Source organism: Cygnus olor, chromosome Z, assembly GCF_009769625.2.
Source record: "Cygnus olor isolate bCygOlo1 chromosome Z, bCygOlo1.pri.v2, whole genome shotgun sequence".
Classification (NCBI taxonomy): Eukaryota; Metazoa; Chordata; class Aves; order Anseriformes; family Anatidae; genus Cygnus; species Cygnus olor.
The window spans coordinates 57,781,209-57,799,653 of record NC_049198.1 but is presented as its reverse complement, the minus strand read 5'-3'; the positions used below and the strand labels follow the sequence as shown (position 1 = coordinate 57,799,653).

Genomic DNA, 18,445 nt, shown 5'->3' with positions numbered 1-18,445 from the left:
TGCTGGTTCCATTGTTTTCAACTATGCTTCAAAGACAGAAAAATTTAGATAACTGAATTCCAAACCTCTTTGTGTAAAGAAAGCTTTATGTTATGGAAGGTGAGATCTTGGAGAAAATACTACTGTTGTCCCTGTTGGATTCACATTAAGAAAGGTGCTGCATCAGAAAGTGAAGGCAGCAAGCCCTTTGCAGCAGGACCTATGAAAATGTTACCTTAAAAATTCATTTACCATATTTCTTTCATCAGTTTTGATGCCTGTATTTCTGTTGTATACTATTATATTGTATATGCCTTTGTTCTTAAAATTATATGCATGCTTGCAAATGTATTGTTTGTTCATGTCCAACCACTAAACAAACCAAACTACGGCACTTCTCACTAGAAAAAAGGAAAACACATGTAAATTGTAGTGACAGTTCATGGTACGACAACTGTTCTGACATCAGAAAGTTCAGTTTACCGTAAACTAAGCATCACTTCCAGCTGTGCTACATTTGCTAGTGTGCCTAGTAGATGGTAATTATGGACATTCACTATGCTCTTTTCTGCAAGATTAGTTTTCTTGTCTATATACCAACTCTCTTCAGAATTTGGCATCCAGTAATTTAACACTTCTCATTGAAATCATTTAGTAAATACAAGATAGGTGATTAGCTTTTTTAAAAATAAAATAAATAAATAAATAAAAGAAAATACATGTTTTTCACAGTTAATTAGCCTTCCAGCTATGCTATTATCTGAAGGGGGGTGGGGGGTGGGGGGGAAGAGAAAAAATTAAAAAAGCTTATTCATTCATAGAAAAAAAAATGCAGTGATTTATTAACATAACAACATGAAGTTGTACTCAAAAAACATACATACTAAATGTATATTTTAATTCTGAAAGAACCAGAAGCAAAAATATCCTACACTTGACACATATATCTTAACTTTCTTAATAGCTTTTAAAGCAGTTTTTCCACTTGCTGAAAGTGATGGGAATCATGTAACTCCAAGCAAAAATAATGTTAAGGAATGGCACTGAACAGTACCCACTGAAGCTAAGGTTCAGTCTTCCACAAACTCCAGAAGCACCAGGACTTCATTATGATTTCAGGCACAGCTCTCTAACCACTCCACTTGTCCTAATCCAGTTTCCAGAATTCGCAAATTCTTTTTTTTTTTTTTTTCTTTTTTTCTTTTCTTTTTTTTGAACTACTATTAATTTGTTGTATAGTGTGAATTCAAAGGTGATTAAAAACCTAAATTTTTCTGATTTTCTTAAGCACTGTATCATTCATGCGATGGGCAAATTACCCTACCCCTCATCTTCCAACCTTTAAATTTTGCCACAAAGAGTGTCTGCCAACTAGTTTTGAAACATTGCAGATTTAGTTCTGTTTCAGTCTGGTATCCTTAAATACCTTCAGTGTTACCTACACAAATTAATGCAGTACTTAGGACCACATTACTAGAATTGTAAAATACGAAACAAATACTTCTACTTGCATCTTTCAAGTGAGCAGAAAAAAAGATCTTTCAAAAACACCCAGAAACCTACTACCACATTTTGAAAGTTAAATATTAGACTGCTGAACACATTCAGAAATGTTCAAGATAGCTTTTTTCAAAATGCTACAGAAAATCACTTAAAACTGGTTGGATACGGATGCATTTTAGGGAACACCAACTTGATTTTAATCCACTGCAGTTTTGTGCCCAGTAATCTGCATAAAAATACCCTCAAAATTAACATGTTGTCACATAAGACTGTTTCCCGCTTTATGTAGTTCACTGGACTGCATATGCCTATAAACAATATGTTTCTATCATATACATCAAATAAACTGTATGCACGTCTGAAATAATGAAAATTATTTCAACTTTCAAAAAACCTGTTGTAGTAGAAAGAACATCCAGAAGAGAAAGTGTATTACACAGTAAACACTAGCAACTTTAGCACCTCTGAGAATAATTGATAATATAAGCTCACTTAGTGTAACTACATTTATTTTTAGCCTTACAAAAGGAAGATCTGCTTACTGTGCAATGGCATTAACTCCTGCAAAACTGTTAATGAAGTGAAGCATTTTGCTCTCAATTGTGAGCCATAAAGTTATGTTTTCCAATTCATGAGTTTAAACGAAAGCTTTAAGAGATCATAGGAATATTTGCAGATGTTTCAAATAAAGCATTTAAAACATTTTTTCTTCTAAGAAATCACATAAAGATCTGGTTGGGAGAAATGCATTCAGAGTATGACATCATTCATTTAACATGCTGATTCTTCACAGCACACTTAGAAAATCTAATTTTTTCTACTTTCACCTGCAAGCTAAAAAGCTAAATACACCAGTTTCTATTTTTATTTTGGAATAACTACCCACATAGTAAGGACCACTTCCCTTAAGCAGAAATAATGGAATTTTCCTCCATGATAACAGTATAGCAATTTATAAGAGTGGAGGTAAAGAAAAGCTGCAGTTGAAAAAAAATATAAAACAGTGACTTTATTTTTCTCCAATGCAATGACTTATCTAACATGGAATAGTAACATTTTCTACCATTTTCAAAGAAATGCTAGAGCAATCACTGCCATAAATATGCAGAACCTGCCACTCATTTTGCTAATGATTTAGATGACAAACTAGGCCATCCACTACAATCTGTTGGCAACATAACCAGAGCATTATTTTATTGCTACATAATAACAATTCTGATGTTGCTACCTTATTCTTTTGGAGGGCGGAACAGTATTTTACACACAAATGAGGTTAAAATCTTTAGCTTCATTACACATTAACATAATTCAAACATTTTTATTTGAACAGAGCATTTGTACTGGGTTTATGTGGCAAGGCTTTTGTAGCAGGGGACTGCAAAGGTGGTCTCTGTGAGCAAAGCCCAGCAGCTGCCCCATGTCAGAGAGGAGCCAGCTCCAGATGCTCCAACAGGGACCTGCTGCTGGCCAGAGCTGAGCCAGGGAGCAATGCTGGGTGGGTCTCTGAAACAGCAGATTGAAGAAAGGGGAAAAAAATACTGCACCACAGCAGCTGGGAGAGTGAGCAGTGAGAAACGTCCTTACAGGCAGGTCCCAAGGTGAGTGCAGCAGGAGGGCAGGAGGTGCTCCAGGCACACAGCAGCAGTTCCCCTGTGGCCTGTGCAGGGAGAGGCCCCTGGTGGAGCAGGCTGTCCCCCTGCAGCCCAAGGGTCCCACATGGAGCAGATCTCCACGCTGCAGCCTCCCCGTGGAGGAGCCCCCGCTGGAGCAGGTGGATGTGGCCTGGAGGAGGCTGCGGCCCATGGAGAGCCCCCGCAGGAGCAGGCCCCGGGCCGGAGCTGCAGCCCGTGGAGAGGAGCCCACGCAGGAGCAGGGGGTCTGGGGGGAGCTGCCACCCACCCGGGGGGGACCCGTGCTGGAGCAGTTCGCTCCTGGGGGATGGATGGACCCCATGGTACAGAGCCATGTGGGAGCAGTTCTTGAAGAGCTGCTGCCTGTGGGCAGCCCCCGCAGGCTCAGTTCGGGAAGGACGGCATCCCGTGGGAGGGACCCCACGTGGAGCAGGGACACAGAGTGACCGAGAAGGAGTGGCAGAGACAAAGTGCTATAGACTGACCACAGCCCCCATTCCCCTGTTCCCCTGTGCTGCTCAGGGGGAGGAGGTAGAGGAGGGTGGATGGGGGGGAGGGGATTTTAGTTTGCTTTTAGTTTCTCACTGCTCTAGTCTGCTAGTGATAGGCAATAGATTATATTAGTCTCCCTTCCTTGAGTCTGTTTGGCCTGTGATGTTAACTGGGGAGCCATCTCCCTGTCCTTGTCTTGAGTATTGAGCCCTTCTAATCCTATTTTCTCATGCTATAGGTGTTTTTTGCAAGAAGATACAGATACGTCCTTACCGTAGTTGAGGGCTTCTGGGGCAGTCCACTTGATGGGAATCTGCTTTAAGCCTGATGATGAATATACTCCATCATCTTCTTGACGAGACATTCCAAAATCGCTTATTTTCAATATGTTGTTTTCACCTACCAGGCAGTTCCTTGCAGCCAGGTCTCTAGGTTAGAACAAGACAGAAAGCACCACATTTTTACAAATTTGAAAATACTTAAGAGCACTGAAACTGTGAACAATAATATGAAATGGATTATTAGATCATTTCTACCACGGCTGAACTGGCCAGTAAAAGCATGTATGTCACCATCATCATTTCAGTGATGAAATGAGCACAGGTGAGGCTGTTGTGCCTGATCAATGCCTTGATTGTGGTTCCCCAGAGCTGGCAGGGGGCTGCAGGGCTGCTGCGTGCGGTGAGGCTGGGGCTGCCCCGTGCGGACACAGCCTGTTCCAGACAGCTCCAGCAGCCTTACCGCAGGGCACAGCTGAGCCCCGCAGACAAGATGGTGGTGCCTTGGAGAAACGAGCTTAAGAAAGGGGGGAAATGGTGCATGTGGGAGAGAGGAGTGAGGAGCAAGTGTGAAAAAAACATCCCTGCAGCCCCCAAGGTCAGTGCAGAAGGAGGGCAGGAGGTGCTCCAGATGCCACAGCAGAAGTTCCCCTGTGGCCCGTGGAGAGACCATGGCGGAGCAGCTGGGCATCTCCTGAAGGACTGCAGCCTGTGGAAGGCCCTATGCAGGAGCAGGGGAAAAGCGTGAGGAGGAAGGAGCAGCAGAGCAAAGCTGGGATGGACTGAGCACGGCCCCCATGCCCCATCCCCCTGTGGTGCCTGTTGGGTAAGGGAGAGGTAGAGGAGTCAGGAAGGAAGGGGTGAAGTTGAGCCCTGGGAGAAGGGGAGGTCAGGGGGGAAAGCATGTTAGTTTTTGTCTTTGTCTGTCACCATCCAAACCTAATTTATTTGCCGATAAATTGAATTAATGTTCCCCAAGTCACGCATGTTTTGCCTGTGATGGTATTTGGTAGGTGATCTCCCTGTCCTTTAATCGATCCACAGGCTTTGTCATCTTACTTCATCCCCCTGTCCTGCTGAGAAGTGGGGTGAGAGGGCAGCTGGGTGAGCATCCAGCAGCCAGCCAAGGTCAGCCCACCACTACTGCCCGTGAAGTTCACGGAAATAAACCTGTGTATTAACAAATCAGATTTTATGCCAAATGAAACAGAATTTGAAGCATCTGCCTAAAATTTGTTCCCATAATTATGAAAGACATTGAGAAACAGAGAACTGCCTCCATCTTACCTGTATTATCATTAACATTTCAATTAAAAAAATAAACAAACAAACAAAAAAACTACTCAGTATCACAGGAAAAGGAATTTTGGCTCAGTGATAGATAAGAAGTTTTGAAAATCATCAACCTTCCTTTCCCTCCCTCACCTCAAATATGCTTTTTTGGTTTAGGAGACATCCTGTAGTAATACCTGATAAAAGACATACTGTGGCTTCTCTGCAGCATATATTTGGAATAAAAATACTTGAAAACAATATATTAGTAACATTGTATATGTTTATTGCATTACATTATTTCACAATGTATTAAAATAGTACATACTATGTACTGTTATTCCAGTCTTACTGTAATAAAATAATATGGAATTTTTAGGAGAAAAAAAAAGTGTTAAAACAATAAAATTAAATCTGTAACACTACCTACAATTCATGGGCAAAGTATTTTAAAACTAAATTTACAGTGTTTGTTTTCAGCTTAAACAGCTAATATTCCACGATAACTACATTAGCTTTCATGCTTTGGATTGGAGCTGTAGTACAGTTTTGAAGTGAACCCCCTGAGCATTTAATGCACATTGGTTTTGAAGAGAGATTTTGGCGCATGGAAACTACATTATTTTTGGAAGATGTCCAATGAACAAGGTGTGCATCAAATTTATCTCCACACCTAAAGCAGAAAGAAGGGTCTGAAAAGCTATCTGAAGCTGACAAACAGCTTCAAACACTATGAATGGTGGTGACATCCAGGACAGAGGCCCAAAGTGAATTTAGTCTGAAGTAGAAGTCTTGATCCATATATATATAAAGTTTTTATGTCTACAACTACTTTGATCATTTGATCCATATTGATATTGCACTGCATTATGTGTTATGTAGACAGAGCCTTTGTTTCAAGGTAGTTATTAAAACAGATCCAAACATTTAAACTGTAGCTGACTCACAGAACATTTCTGCCAATAAGAACATTTATGCCTCTTGAGCGTGATGCTGCATGCAATTATTCTTGCAGCTAGAGAAGATGTACCACTTAAAAACATCTAAAATCAACATTTCCAGCTGAAGATATGCATAAATGTGTAATATGCACCATGGTATATAGTTTGATCTTAGCATGTGATACTGTTCAGTGAAAGTAAGAGGTCTGTAAAACAAAATCAAATTATTATTGCTTATATTCAAGTAAAATGTATCACCATGAAACTTCAAGAATTTATAGCTGAAGTTCCAATCATACTTTAATTATGAGGGTTTTTTTGGTCATTTTACTCCATTTAGTCTAAATTTTGTGACAGATGCACATAAGCAGTGGAAAAAGTAATAAGTAAAGAACAGTAAAAATAAGTAAAAGTTCTATCTGAAAGAAATTTCATGGAGTTGATTAAAATCAAGAACACCTCCCTACCTGAGTCAGACCTAGTATTTAAACAAGTTATTTAGAAAAACCTAAGTAGAGCTCTTTCTAGGTTTATTCCTTATATAAAAGTCTGATTATTAGGTAAAATACATAGTAAATAATACACAATCTTTGCTTGTATGCAAAGATTACACTCAGTTCACATAGTTTTTGTGTTTTGTATGTGCCAGTTTTCTATTTCTTTTAGAGTCAGCATTTTAGAGGAAGCATTTTTCATCATTACTAGGAATTTACAAGTACACTTCCAAGGAAATCAAACTGGAATCTGAGAAAGTTGGTAGAGCTTGTGACACGGCATTTTGGATATACATATACATAAATTAACACTAGAGCTTCTGAAAAAAACACAGGCATAACAGTTTTGCTTCAGGAAAGTGATTTTCCAACTGTCTGTTACCAGCCAATAGGTCACAGAATGATACTACTCAAGCTGCCACCCTGTACACGAGCACCAAGAGAGGAATCATGGGCCAGTGGTTAGCTAATGGCCCACAACTTGCGCGGGTGGACACCACTCTCAAGTCCGCCATCAATCTTTCTGGGCAAATTGCTGGTTCTTTATTTTTGTCTCAGTTACCCAACTATCAAACAGCAAAGTATTCTCATTGCTATTGTCCACAGAACATCAATACAATTTTATGAAATAGTGTTTAGTTACTAACAGTAAGATAGAAAAGGATGCATTGTAAGATAGATAAAACGTAACTTACTAGTAAGACTACAAAGAGCAAAGTAAATATAGTAGTAATGGTTATGAGTCTCGAAATATTAATACCTTTTTTTTTCTCTCAGCTAAATCTCCCAGACTTCTGAAGCTGTAACAGTATGCACTACTTTTCAGACATCATTTGCATCAATAAAGCCTTTTGAGCCCTTAATATGTTTACTTCTGACTTAAGTAGATTTGCTCTATTGCTTTCTCATGTGTCAGGTATGCTCTTTCTCCCACTAATTTAGAAAACACTTTAGATGTGAATTTTTTCTTTCCCTTTCTCACCTTAGTCTTTTAAGGGACTTTGTAATCACAGAATGGTTGAGGACCATGTCTAGGGGGCTTTGGAGTATCTCCATGGAGGGAGGCTCTGCAACATCTCTGGTCAACCTCTGCCAGTGCCCTGTCACCTAAATAGCAAAGAAGCACTTCCTGATCATAGAATCACTGAAATTTAATTGAAAAGATGAACTCTACTATTCACTTACACTTGGGATAAGCATCTAGGGAAGATAACTGGTCTTTTTATGGTGCCTATATATGATTGTCTTAGTTTGAAACATCGTGGGTTGTGAAAATACTTTAACATTTGTATTTTTATGTACTCTTAACATTTGATTCTGCAGACAAAGGTTCCGTCAAAGCATCATTGGACCACACAGCTGTAGCAATCCTCTTGCTGTTCAGATATGAACATGAGAACATGTCCCACGTTTCAATTTATGCCCACTGCCTCTTGTCCTGGCACCAGACACAACTGAAAAGAGCCTAGGTCCATCCTCTTGCACCCTCCCTTCAGGTATTTTTACACATTGATAAAACGTGTACTCCAGGAGCGTGTTGAGGATAACGTCCTGGTCCAGGTATTAGACAAACCAACAAGAGGAGAAGCGTTACTGGACCTGGTGCTCACCAGTGTGGATGAATTCATTAAAGAGGTTAAGAACAGAGGCAGTCTGGGCTGCAGCAACCATGCCCTGGTTGAGTTTGTGATCTCAACGAATATGGGCCTGGCAAGGAGCAAAGTCAGGACCCTGAACTTCCAAAGAGTGAAATTCCTGCTATTTAAAGACCTAGTGGACGAGATCCCCTGGCACACTGTCCGTAGGGACAAAGGAGCTGAACAGAGCTGGCAACTCTTTAAGGACACTTTTCTTAGAGTGCAAGAGCTCTCCATCCCCATGTGTAAGAAATCAAGCAGGGAAGGTAGGAAACCAGGATGGCTGAGCAAGGCCTGCTGGTCAAACTGAGGTGTAACAAGGAAATGCACAGGCAGTGGAAGCAGGGACACGTGGCCTGGGAAGAGTACAGGGATGCTGCCCAGATGTACAAGGATGGGATCAGGAAAGCCAAGGCACAGGTGGAAATGAGCTTGGCAAGGGATGCAAAGAATAAAAAGAAGGGATTCTACAGGTACATTGCTCAGAAAAGAAAGGCTAAGGAGAGTGTTCCCGTTCTGATAAACAAGAAGGGAGAACTGGTAACAACAGATAGGGAGAAGGCTGAGTACTCAACTACTTCTTTGTCTCAGTCTTCACCTGCAGTGAACCTTCTCACATCTCTCAAGTCCCTGAACCTCTAGGCAGGGGCAGGGGGAGCAAAATCCCTTTCACTGTAAGTGAAGAGCCAGTTCAAGACCACTGGATGAAACTGAACAGGTACACATCTATAGGGCTCAATGCCAGGCATCCCAGAGTCCGGAGGGAACTGGCTGATGGAGTTGCCAAGCCTCTCTCCATCCTATTTGACAAGTCCGGGCAGTCAGGTGAAGTCCCTGGTGAATGGAAAAAGGGAAACATCATTCCCATTTTTAAAAAGAGTAGAAAGGAAGACGCAGAGAACTACATGCTGGTGAGCCTCACTTCTGTGCCTGGGAAGATGATGGAACGAATCCACCTGGAAGCAGTATTAAGGCACTTGCAAGACAAGGAGATGATCCAAGACAGCCAGCACAGCTTCACCAAGGGGAAATCATGCCTGACCAGTCTGGTGATCTTCTGTGATAGAGTGACTGCATCAGTCAACAAGAGAAGACCGACCGATGTCATCTACCTGGGCTTCTGTAAGGCCTTTGACATGGCCCCACAAGACATCCTGATCTTCAAAGTAGGTCAGGCTGGATGGGGCCCTGGGCATCCTGATCTAGTGGGTGGCATCCCTGCCGTTGGCAGGGGGTTGGAACTGGATGATCTTCAAGATCCCTTCTAATCCAAGCCATTGTATGATTCCCTCCCGAGACTACCTCCTGAACTTCTTCTCTAGGATGAACAGTCATGACTCACTCTGTCTTTCTTCACAGGAGATGATCCAGTCCTCTCAGTCACCTCTGCAGTCCCTCGCTGGATTCCTTCCTGTATGTCCATGTCCCTCTGGCAGTGGGGATCCCAGAACTGGACACAGCTCTCCAGGTGTGGCCTCCCTCACCAGTGCTGAGGAGAGGGGAGGGGGCACCTCCCTGCCCCTGCCGCCAACCCTTTGCCTAACACCACCCAGGACACCGCTGGCCTTCTCTGCCACAAAAGCGCGGTCTGGCTCCTGTTCAGCTCGGTGCCCACCAGGACCCCCAGGGCCCTTTCTGCAGAGCTGCTTTCCAGTTAACCACTCCCAACCCGCTACTGGGGCTGTTCCTCCCCGGGTGTGGGACTTTGCCCTTCCCCTTGCTGACTCGAATGAGGTCCCTGTCAGCCCATGTCTCCAGCCTGCTGGGGTCCCTCTGGTGGCAGCACAGCCCTCTGGTGTATTGGGCACTCCTCCCAGTTTCGGGTCACCTGCAAACACTCTGCTGCATCATGGACATCATTGACAAAGATGTTAAACTGGACTCAGTATTGACCCCCAGGGTATTCTGCTTGTTACTGACCTCCAGCGAGACTGCACTGCTGATCACCTCCCTCCGGGCCTGGCTGTTCAGCACATTTTCAGTCCACCTCGCTGTTGGCCCACCCAGCCCATATTTCAGCTGCTTCTCCACGAGGTTCGAATGGGATGCTGTGCCAAAAGCCCTACCGAAGTTTAGGTGCGCAATACCCACTGTTCTCCCTTTATCTACCAAGATGTCATTTCATCACAGAGGTGATCAAGTCATAATTATCAAGAGTAATCCTTCTCTCAGACACTTACTTTTCTTATCCTTGTGAGGAGTTGTTCTTGGAGTACATAAAAACTAGCAATGTCTAGCAGATACAGTGATATTTAAATCATGCTAAATCCCACCAAAAGTTCTTTTGCTTTGCTCTTTTAATAACTTGCCATTCAGTGGGGTGAAGCAGCATGAGTACAGTGTCATTCTCACTGCTTCACCTTCAGCCACTTCAGTTTCTGCAATTTCATCTACTGTAAATGTATTTTTCAGTATCTTTTTTCCCTGTTCTCTTACTTGTAATGTCTTCACACTATTTGTTTAACATTCGCTATTTCATTCCTAAGGCTTATAAATGCCTTCAAAATTAGGGTATCTTGTTAGCATTTTTGCTGTCATTTTACATCTGCTTCGTATCCTCAGTGATTTGTTGTACTTGCATTTTTAAAAGCATTTTAAAAAACATTATTACATTAGCTACCTCATGCTTTCCTTTTTTATTCTGAGGGGTTGCTATGATTTTTTTGACATACTGCATACAGCTTCTTCATTGCTTCTCCTCGTGTCTTACGGTCTCCTTTAAGATGATATTCATATTTTTCAGCCCAGAAACAAGACAAAATAACCAAAATTGCACTATGGCCACTATGATTTATTACAGAATTTATAGCTATAATCCGAAATAAGTCAGGATATCAGAAAGTATTACTTCCATTGCTTTAAATTAGTAAGTTACAGCTTTAATTTTCTTCCAGTTACCAGGATTCTAATTCATGTAAATTTGCTACGGATAAAAGGAAACAGCTCTAGCATAATACCGTTATGGTGCTCATAGAATACCCTTTGCATCTTAACCTACCATATGAAGTACACAGAATAGGGTTTCATTCAAGAGTCAGTATATACAATAGATGACATTTCAAGCATTTGCTTGAAAACTGTATACATAGAGAGCTGATAACAGAAAACAACTGTGAAGAGTCACTATTACACACTATTACAGATAGCTTCAATGTTAAATACCTGTAGTAATTCATCTAACTTTCTAGACAGTCATTAAAAAACACATACATAAAGAAAGTATGTTCTATTTGTTTTCTTTCTTCTCTATCATGGTACCTAAAGCAAACATCCTGAAACAGTGCAGATATAATTGCATTACGTGCCTCTCTCTACATGCGGCATTGTTTTTCTTCTCATGCAGCATTTTCTACTTGTTTCAGTAATTCCATAAATTCAATATATATCTTCTTTAACACAGAAAATCAGCAAATATTCCTTATTTCACATTGTGAAAGCTGTACAAATTGGGAACAAATTACACTGAGCCTCTATAGAACAAGTTCGTTTCTACAAGAGAAGCTATGACTCTCACTATTTAATACCATGATTATGCAAGTTCGTATTGCTATTAGAAACAAATGCCTTCCCTCCAACTACTAAAGAATAAAAATTAATATGTAAATCGGAGATCTGAGTTTTAAGCAGTTCCTCTAAATGCAAACAGGGCACTGACTACAAATCACTAACATGGGTTTAATATGCTGAATCTGCGAGAGAGAGATCATATAAGCATTTTGCTAAAAATTCAATAGCAAGTTAAAGAGGAAGTAGAGGCAATTCCTCTGTGCTGGGAGTTGTTACCATCTGGATTCATGTCTGTCAGTGAAGAAATAAACCACATAAGCTTTTCTCTAAGGACTCTGCTCCCCTTCCCCCACCCCCCAGAAGAAATACACCAAAAGTAATACCTAGTATCTGAATGGAATTCCATCAATTAAAGCAAAACAAAAGTGTAAACTCATTACTAAAGCAGCAGGACAGACTGCCTCACCGAACTAATTAGCCATTTTATAGCCCCTTCCTGGATCATGCAGTTAAAACACTCCTAGGTGACAAAAGCAAGTAATTAATTAGTGAACAGGATCAGTTTATCCCCTCTGCACCTTTAATTCAACCAAAATAGTCTACTACCTGATCAAAAAAGAAGGAGTGGCAGGTCTAAAAGTGAAACTGCAATTTCTTTGTGGACCATAGACACTACCTCTCCTTCAACCACATTAGGTAATGTTCAGTGGTGGCTAGCCAACTAAGTCAAAATATACCTATTTCAAAACTGTCTTGATACTCACATGGTGCTCCTTTTGCTATATATGAACACAGTCAAAATTACGTGTCTTAATAACAGACTGGAAAAGTATTAGAAGGTCAGAAATACCTCCTACGTGTTCTGCGCTGTCCTCCCCCTTTTACACTTTGTATTATTGATTTCTCCACATTAGTTCACATATCACTATGAATACTGGAGAATTCTAAGAAAACAATGATGAGCTGTGTGGTGGTTTTACCCTGCTGGGCAGCCAAACTCCACCACAATCGCTCTCTCACTCGGAGAGAGTAGGCTGGAAAGAAAAAAAAAAAGGCTCATGGGTTGAGATAAGGATAATTTAATTAAAGGGAAAAGGAAGAGGGAAACAACAAGCAAAGGCCTTGCGGAAGCAAAGAGAAGGTGAAAAATAATTACTCTCTACTTCCCATCAATGAGCAATGTTTGGCCATGTCCTAGGAATCAGGGTATCAATACGAGTAGTGGTTGTTTGGGAGGACAGATGTCTTCAAAATGGGAGTCCCCCCCCCCTCCTTCCCCTTCCTCCCCTTTTATTGCTGAGTGTGACACCATATGGCACAGAATATCCCTTAGGTTGGTTTAGGTCAGCTGCTTTGGCAATGTCCCCTCTGCACGTCTTGCCCACCCCCAGGCAACCAGCTTGGGCAGTTAGAGGGAGCCATGATCATACGGTCATAGAATCATTCAGGTTGGAAGAGACCTCCAAGATCATCTGGTCCAACCATCACCCTACTACCAATGTCACCCACTACACCATGTCCCTAAGCACCAGGTCAAACCTGTCCTTAAATACCCCCAGGGACGATGACTTCACCACTTCCGTGAGAAACCTGTTCCAATGCCTGAACACTCTTTTATGAGAAGAAATGTCTCCTAATTTCCAGCCTGAACTTCCTCTGGCGCAACTTGAGGCCATTCCCTCTTGTCCTATTGCTAGTTATCTGTGAGAAGAGGCCAACCCCCAGCTCCCCACGCCTTCCCTTCAGGTAGCTGTAGAGAGCCAATGCTTTGTCAGCTCTATTCAGCATTAGACAAAACACTGGTGTGATAGCAATGCTGTTCTAGCTACAAGTGCAGAGCACAGCACTGCAGGGAAAGTTAACTCCATCCCAGCCAGACCCAGTACAAGTTGTAATAATAGTAATCACTTCTCTCTGTTCCTCATATAATACAAGTCCACCTTCATTCTCAGAGAAGAACAGGGCTAGGAAAACAGAGAAGACCCAAGTTAGATGCAGCAGTGAGTTCTTAATAATGTCTAGTGTTCTGCTTACTATCCAGAGTTTTCAATATTGCCCAGCTTTTCTCAACTACAAAATAGGTAGATTTCTCCACCTCACAGCAGTAAGTGACATTCAATTACTTTCTCTGAAGTATTTTACAACTTGCAGGTAAGAGACTTAAAAATTTGGAAAAACAGCTTAAAAGAGAAAAAAAAAAGTTAGAAACCAAACCCCAAATAACTGTATCCAGTAGCTGAACAACACCACAATAACTGGCTTGTATCTAAAAATGGATTTTTTCCACAGAACCAGCACTGCCCTGCTCACTCTCATAGTCACGGTGGTCAGAGCTATCAGATAAAACAATTTCTAACATCTTGGTGAACATCTCTCTGTGAACGAAGCTTACCAAGATCACTTTAATCAAAAGACAAACTTTAAGTAATACAGGCCAAAGAAAACAGGAAAAAAATTAACAGACAATAAACCTTAAACATTAAAATTAATGCATGGTTTAACTAGAAATTGACTGAATGCAAAAGAAACTATTCCTAAATGTCAGATTTCTACAAAACAACAAAACTATATTGAAATATAAAATATGCTCAGTAGATATTGGGAGGCGGTGCTACGTGTTTTAAAGATGCTGCAAGTATGGATGAATACACAGTTGAGGATCACCCTTTCTGCTTTGGGTACATTTTTACCTGGGATGCATCCCAGGTTCCTACCACACAATATGGGGCACCTGCCCACTGAAGAGGTAATAATGGAGGAAAATAAAGTAATGGAAATTTGCTGTTTGCAGCTCAGAGATGTGACTATACAAACTCACGCATTACAAAACTTGTACCTTCTTTAAAATTCACTCAGGAAAGTTATTAGGTATCCTCCATTTTCCTAGTATGACAAGGTTTCCACACCAACTATTTTGAAAGAGGGAAAGATGGGCATGGTAGACAATGAGTTCCCCTGAAGAGAACCAAATACCATCGAACTAGTAGACTATAAAGACAGAAACGAAACAATAAATCAATACATCATCTATTCTTCCCACCTTTTTCCTCTTTCTGAGGAATGTCTGCTTTTAGAACAGAAACATTCCTATCAGCAGCATCTACATGTTTTTCATCAGCCTTGTTTCTCAACTTTTTTTAGAACATAATAGTTATTATTTGTACTTTTCTGAACAATTATTTTGATGAATACAGAATCATAGCCATTTTAGTCTATAATAATCTTCTTTGCATTGATGTCCCTGTAGATTTTTAGATTTTTATAACCCTTTTTTCCTGTGCAATTCTGATTGCATGTAATGAGCTGAGCAAAATGTAAGACTTACGAATGCCTGATGTCCTTTTTTTCCCCCCCTTATACTTCATTTATCTCTTGAAACAATGGTTTGCAATTCAATTTATTTTTTATCTCATTTTTTTTCTTCTGTTAGTCAGGAAAACTTACCTTATCTTTGTCCAACATGAACAACTTAAGTGGGTACATAAGTGCTCCCTACAATTTTAAAGTAATGCTAAACTTACAGGTAGTCGTCCCCAAAGGAGAACCAAAGATCTACATAGCCTACATTTTATGTTCATGAGACGGCCTTTACGAATTAAGTTTGGACAACTGTACAATAAACTATCTAGCTTCCTTACTTCTGAAAAAGTTATGGGTTAGACTATGTGAATCCAATTCTAGAAAAAAAGTTACAAAAAGCAAGTGATAGTCTTAATAAAAACTAAGAATCTGGATAGTGCTAGCACTGGACGATAAGTAACTTTATGGAAATCCTATATTATTAGGGCAACTGAAAACTGGAAAACACATTCCAGAAATCCCCAACAGCAGGACACACAGAAATACCACTACTGGATCCCATGCAACCATTCCTACAGTCTTGAAAGAATATTAGAGTATAGTAGGCACAAATAGGATGGAACAGTTCAGTTGGAAGGGACCTACAAAGATCATTAAGTCCAACTGCCTCACCACTTCAGTGCTAACCAAAAGCTGAAGCACATTAATGAAGGCATTGACTAAGAGCCTCTCGAACACTGACAGGTATGGGGCATCAATCACCAACTAGGAAGCCTGTTCAGTGTTTGACCACTCTCATGGTAAAGACATTTTTCCTAATGTACAGTCTGAACTTCTTCTGGCATAGCTTTGTGTCGTTCCCATGAGTCCTGTCATCAGTTACCAGGAAGCAGAGGCCTGCACCTCCTTCTCCCCCTTCCCTTCCTCAGGAAGTTGCAGAGAGCCATAAGGTCGCCTCTTGGCCTTCTTTTCTCCAGACCAGACAACTGTCCTCAGCCTCTCTTCCCAGGACATACTTTCCAGCCCTTTTACCAGTTTTGCTGCCCTTCTCTGGATGCTTCAAAGTGTCTTACAATCATATTTATTGTCCTCTCAACACAAGCCAGCAATGCACACTTGCTTTCCAGAAGGTCAACTGCATCCTGGGCTGCATCAACAGAGGGGTGGGCAGCAGGTCAAGGGCGGTGATTGTCCCCCTCTGCTCTGCCCTTGTGAGGCCCCACTTGGAGTGCTGCATCCAGGTCTGGGGCCCCCAGCACAAGAATCTGGATCTGCTAGAGCGGATCCAGAGGAGCACCTCTCCTATGAAGAAAGGCTGAGAGAACTTGGGCTGTTCAGCCTGGAGAAGGGAAGGCTCCAGGGTGACCTCACTGCAGCTTTTCAGTACTTGAAGAGGGCCTATAAAAAAGATAAGAGCGACTTTTTGCTCAATCAGATAATGACAGGACAAAGGGGAATGGCTTTAAACTAAAAGAGGGGAGATTTAGATTAGAGGTTAGGAGAAATTCTCCACTCAGAGGGTGTGAGGCACTGGAACAGGTTGCCCGGAGAGGCTGCGGATGCCCCATCCCTGGAAGTGCCCAAGGCCAGGCTGGATGAGGCCCTGAGCAACCTGGTCTAATGGGAGGTGTCCCTGCCCATTGCAGGGGGTTGGAACTGGGTAATCTTTAAGGTCCTTTCCAAATCAAGCCAATCTGTGATTTTATGATTTATACTGTGAAGCCCAGAGCTGCACACAATATTCAAGGTGAGGCCGCACCAATGCTAAATACAGTGGGAGCATCACCACTTTTGACTGGCTGGTGATGCTGTAATTTATGCACCCCACAATGCAGTTTGGCTGCCAGGGCACGATGCTGGCCGTGCTGAGCCTGCTGTCACCAGCACCCACAGGTCCCTTTCTGATGAGCTGCTCTCCAGCCACTCAACTCCCAGCCTGTTCCTGTGTCTGGCAGCGCTCTGCCCCAGGGGCAGATCCCAGCATTTACCTTGTTGAACTTCATGCCACCAATGAATGTGCAGTGTATCTAGGTCCCTTTGCAAGGCCTCCCCCTTGAGATTAGACTCAAAAGGTTTGTAGTTTCCTGTGTCTTTTCTAATGACCTTCTGGTAGATTGGTGTAATGCTGGCTAACTTCCTGTCAGTGGGGAGACATCAGATTCCCAAGATCTTTGGTGGCTTATTGAAAGGGGTCCAGCTATAACATCTGCTGACTTCTTCAGTACTCTGAGGTGAATCCCATCAGGCCCCATGGTCTTACGAACACCCAGCTGATACAATCTCAGCTTATAATTTCGGTTACCACAGATGAGAAGTCACTGCTCCCCTAGTTGTGGTCCTTCCAACTCTAACAACTGTGCAGCGCAAGATCTGTCATTGAGATTAAAAATTGAGGCAAAAAACAATGAAACAAACAAACAAACAAAAACCATTAAATGCCTCTGCCTTTTCCTCATCCTTACCTTTAAGCAAAAACATGGATAAGTTTATGATTCTCATAACATTTTTAATATTCCTCAAAAACCTATTTGATATTCAACTGAATTATACAGAAAATTAAGTGTCCAGAAAGTAGTCAGCCAAGATAGATAATTCTTTAAGTATCTAAGATGGATAATTATCCAAGATGGATTAGAAGTTTTCATTCTTTGCTCAAGAAAGTTGCAACTCAAATTCACAGAGACATCCTCCATTTCCAAAATCAGATGTACAAATAGATTGAGTTGTTCCCAGTAAGCAAACACCATATTCAAATAAAAATTTCCATATGTACCATATCATTCATAGAAGCAACGAAGATGAAACACAACAGCAGAGCATACGATTATATTAACTAGCACATTCTTTATGTAATAATATCATGGAGTTCATCAACCTACTTGATGGTACAAAACTTGCCGCAGTAACTGTCCTTGTCCTTTTATACAAGGAGGGCTTCTCGGTTCTTAATTCTGAATTAAGTTTTGAATGTTTTACATATTCTATTCTGTAGCACAATGTCAACTTATTATCGATTTCTCTGTGCAGAGGCATTAAATACTGGTTTAACTTGTTTACAAACTTGATAATACCTGAAGAGACAAACTATCTCTGTTGTCTATCATACATCACTGATAGAAAAGCTTGTAGGCTGCATTTAAAGAAAATGTCAAAAGTTGTGTAATTTTTAGCACTGATTTAATGAATAAGCTTTTTAGAAGATCAAATTTTCTTTCTGTTTAACATTTTTTTTCTAGTGTTAATACTATACATTGCATGTAGTTTAAAACAATTTAACACTAATAATGGAAAGTAGAGCATGAGAAGTCAACGAAAAACATCACAAGCACCCAAGGAACCATAAAATTCAGAAGCTTAATTATAATACAGGTTAGTATCTGTCTTTTCATCTTTTTCACTAGATTAAGACAA

At 41.2% G+C, this 18,445-nt stretch overlaps 1 protein-coding gene across 6 annotated transcripts in view; it reads right to left on the bottom strand.

Moving 5' to 3' along the window:
• The window catches only part of FER (FER tyrosine kinase), a 201,388-nt gene that overhangs the window by 10,101 nt on the left and 172,842 nt on the right, over window positions 1–18,445 (bottom strand). For all 6 annotated transcript variants that reach the window (XM_040540453.1, XM_040540449.1, XM_040540452.1 and 3 more), the window contains one exon: window positions 3,879–4,033. In XM_040540453.1, coding sequence (XP_040396387.1) covers window positions 3,879–4,033 — 155 coding nt within the window. The remainder of the gene's footprint in view (window positions 1–3,878; window positions 4,034–18,445) is intronic.